Raw genomic sequence first — 4,237 nt, 5'->3', positions numbered from 1 at the left:
ATGTGTGTGGATTCGGAGTGGGGTCCTTAAAGGGAATGGTGTGCACTTCATTTCCTTCTTTCTCCTCTCCCTGATGGCTCAGTGGAGACTTGGTGGTGCAAACTGGAGCAGCTCTCTTGGATCATCAAATGAAGATGCCTGTTGAGCATGGCAGAGGGTGAACCTGGAAGGAAGCTGTCTTCCAGCTGAATTGTGAAGCTGCTATACTTAACTGCTTGCCCAGACTTTTCTGCAAGAAAGAAATCGATGTCCATCTCTTGGAATCATTGATTGAGGAAACAATATCTGTTAAAACAGTTGAATTAATATCCTCATTAATACGCCAGGTGATGTTGTGGACACTGGAGTTACAAGGCAAATTTCCGAAATTCCATTGGGAAACACAAAGATTAAACATGTAAAATAAATTTTAAAAGAACAGATAAATCTATGAAGATCACAAAACAAGCAATTATGATACAGAGTAACTGCAGGTAGTTGCACCATTATCTAGGCTGACCAGGAAAACCCTCTCCAAGGAGGTGACATCTGAGATGAGACAGAACGATGAACAGGAGCCAGCCATGGAAAGGTCTGAAGGAAGAACTTTACAGGAAGAACAAATGACAAATGCTAAGACTCTAAACTAAGACCCTGAGCTGAGAATGAGATGGGCAAGTTCAAGGTTCAGAGAGACATATATGTGTATATCCTTCTGTTAGAAAGTTGAGAATAAGTATTTTTTAAAAAATTAAATTTCTTGATATATTTATGTATTAATTAATTAATTAATTCCTTTGTGGGTCTCAAAAGGCCAAATGGCTTTAATTTGCCTGTCTCCTTACCAGGAGGGAAAACCACTTTTGGCACAGGTACTGGCCAGTTGCCCACACTCTCATCTTGTGCTTTGCTACAATATCTGCTACACACTGTCCTTTTGCCTGTCTGATCTCCTACAAATCCTCTCCTGCTATAATTCACTGCCCACGGCCCTGCCAATAAAAGCGAGGCTCATCTCTGCTACAGAGAACTCTATTTCCATCTCCTGCAGCACAGCCACCTCCTTCTCCCGTGACCTGCCAGCCATGAAGTTTCTTTTCCTGTTTCTTGCCATCTTTCTGGCCATGGAACCAGTGGTATCAGGTAACTTGGGTCTCTCTCAAGTGTTTGGGATCCTGGTCATGAACTTCTCCCCTTTCTCTCTCTCCTCACTGTGGGCAGCATCTGAAGCCTTCCCTCGTTTCATGTGACTTTGAGATGTTTTCCCATGATCATCTCATGTCCACATCTCTCCCTGATTATTTTTTGCCAAGGTGGTGGGATGATAGATGTTTGGAGCACCTGGCATTTAAGGGCAGGATGGCATTCCCGGGTGGGATCTTGGGAAAGGGCTTAGGGGTAAAAGTTTGGGTGTAGGTTGGGGACTTGTTGGAGCCTTTGGGAGGTTAGATTGAAGGTTGGGGGTGAGTTCTGATGGGAGAAAAAGACCTTGGGGTTGGAGTGATAGAGGAAAAATCAGGATGAGCTGGAGATGAGGAGTTGGCTCCCCTGATGGTTTGGGATGGGCTGGAGAGGCGGTGGGACTCTTGGTTGAGTGGAGCTGATGTTGAGGATTAGACTGGGGCTTGGGCTGAGGCTGGGAGTCGGTACCGGATGGTGCAGGATGTACTTTGGTGAGGTACTACTGCTTGGAGATGAGGTTGGTGATTTGATTAGGTTAGGATTTGGCTTGGAGTTGGGGCTCTAAGGGCATTGAGTTGGGTAAGGCTGGGAGTTCTAATTAAGACTGTATTGGGTTTTGAGTTTGAATTGGGAGAATATGGGATCAAGAAAGATTGGAGGTTGGGTGTGGCTGGAGCTGGGGCTTGTTAGGCTTAAGTTAGACAAGGCCAGGCTATTTGTAAGGAGCCAGGTTTTTGTTGATATGTGAATGAATCTCCTCCATCCCCTAATATGACAGGTGTTCATTGTCTTTTCCCCATCATTCCCAAGCTCCATTATGTGGGATCTTCATTAGCATCAATTGATCCCAAAGTTAGGGGTAGGAGGTTGGAAGATAGGAAGACAGAAGGGTGGGATGTCTGAAAAAGTCTTTCCTGAAAGCTTTGGAGTTCCAACCTTGGAACAATTCTGTCAGTTCTCTCCCCTCTAGAGATCTCTTCTCACCTTTCCTGAGACTGGGTCCAGTATTACTTACTCAACCCTCTGCCTCCCCTTCTCCTCTGTTCTCCTGCTCCTCCTCTGACTCCTCTTGTCTGTCCTCTTGAGGGATACTAACATCTGCTTAATGGTTGTTCCTATGCCCAGTAGCAGACTGTTGGATGAATGGAAAATGCCGGTTGGTGTGCAAAGATGATGAAGACAGCGTCACACGCTGCGCAAATCGTAAACGGTGCTGTGTCCTTAGTCGTTACTTGACAATCCAGCCAGTAACAATTGATGGAGAACTCCCCTGGACTACTCCTGTGATGACCACATATAAGTCCAGATCTGTCAATAGAAGAAGATAAATGGAAATCATGGATAGAAATGACTTTGCTTCAGGTTCCTTAGTTCCCACTTTCCATTAAAACTCACAAAGCTGTTTCTTGTGTCTGTCAATTATGAGGAATGATACTCCAAATGGATAGAGGGAGGGGGGATGGCAGGATGGGGGTTAAGAGATAGCAGAGAGATGTCACTGGAGCTGGGCCACAGCGATGGGATGATGATTACAGTCATGAAGATAGTTCCTCATCTAGCAGCCACAGGAAAAGCTACTGGGTCAGGAGTGGACTGAGGAGCGTGTATGAGAAGCTAAGAGATTTAAAGGCACAGCAGATACCCAGAGAGTGGGAGAATCCTTGGGCTGGGAGAATTGGTCCATCTTAGGGGGTGAGTGGACTGGGAGGGGACAGGGGCTGAGTAGACCTCAAACCCTGGGATCTCTAAGGAAGTTGGCTGAGATGCCTTTTGATGCTTGAGAGCCCACAACCCCAAAGATCAAAAGGCTTCCACATGGTAAAAAAAGATAATGACATGAATTTACTCACTTATAAATGAACTTGCTTATTATTCATTTTTACATTCTTTCATGGATTCATTTATTCATCCATTCGCCTCAGCTTTGGTTGTTACCATTGTCAGACTTTGTGCATATTTACCTCTCAGAACTTCAGCTCCCTCACCTGTAAAACTGGAATAATAGAACCCGTCTCAGGGTTGTGGTGAGAATGGAAGGAGGTAATGTAGAGCACAGAGCCCAGGGCCTGGCACGCCCTCAATGAATGTTAGCTGTTTTTATTGTTTATTGATTTATTCAAGGATTTAAGGACTACATGCTGGGTGCCTTCCCACTGTGTCAGACCCTAAGGGAGACTCTCTGAAGCCTGTGTCATTTGAACTGAGAATTTAACCCTGGGAAAAGACTAACATATGGGGAATATTTAAGAATTCTGATTGGGAATCTCGAGGACCTGGGTGTTTTCCCCGGCTTTATTATCTCAAATCCTACTCTCTGGGCCTCATTTATCCAACACAGTTGTTCATCCCTGAACTGTTGTTTGCAGTGAGGTGGAAGACCAGGCGTGCTCTGTAAAGCATGGCGCATGACACAGAGACAGATAGAAGGGGTCGCTCTGATCCGTGGAGATAATTTGCTCTCAATTCAATATTTCTGCTCTTAGACTTTGGAAAGAGAGACCCCTCCTTCTCTGATTCTGGTCCTACTCTTGGCTTCCTCTGGCTAAGTGCCTCCCCGTGGGGTGAGGAGCTGATGGGGGCGAGGGGAATATATCCACCTAGAGACTGTGCCCGGCCCCTCCTCTGACTTCCTAGACCATGCTCTGAGGAGCTGGGGCCTGGAATTCTCTGCCCAAAGAACCGTTGTGCTTGCTTTCAGGGACTGCACGGGCTTTTTCCCTAGGTCTACTTTTGGAGGGTGGGGCCCACTGTATGTGCACCCTCAGGCAGGAGGAGTGCCAAGGGACACTCTTCTTTGCAGGGGCCGTGAGCAGAACTTGGACGTTCAGGCTGGAACATCTACGTCTGTGCATGTGAAATTCCTCACAGCATGAGGCCAAGCTGGGGATGGGCGGGAAGAGAGGTGGGCTGTGGGCTGTCTTCTTGTGCTGCCACGTTCCTGCACAGAACTCTGAAGAATCCAAGAATGATTAATTCAAACTTGACCTTCCAGGTCAATATGAAAGGATATTTCATAAAGTGAAATAGGATATATTTTACTTATCCCCTTTGTTAGCTTGATTCATAACTGTTACAT

General features: G+C 46.0%; 1 protein-coding gene across 1 annotated transcript; it reads left to right on the top strand.

Moving 5' to 3' along the window:
* Positions 1-1,064: 1,064 nt before the first annotated feature.
* DEFB119 (defensin beta 119) lies at positions 1,065-2,489 on the top strand. Its single transcript, XM_014845021.3, has 2 exons — positions 1,065-1,122; positions 2,290-2,489. Exons 1-2 carry the CDS (start codon positions 1,065-1,067, stop codon positions 2,487-2,489), a joined length of 258 nt encoding a protein of 85 aa, XP_014700507.1.
* The last annotated feature ends 1,748 nt before the right edge of the window (positions 2,490-4,237 follow it).

This window comes from Equus asinus, chromosome 15 (genome assembly GCF_041296235.1).
Source record: "Equus asinus isolate D_3611 breed Donkey chromosome 15, EquAss-T2T_v2, whole genome shotgun sequence".
NCBI lineage: Eukaryota > Metazoa > Chordata > Mammalia > Perissodactyla > Equidae > Equus > Equus asinus.
Note: the sequence above shows the minus strand (reverse complement) of the source record. Positions and strands in the feature narration are given on the sequence as shown.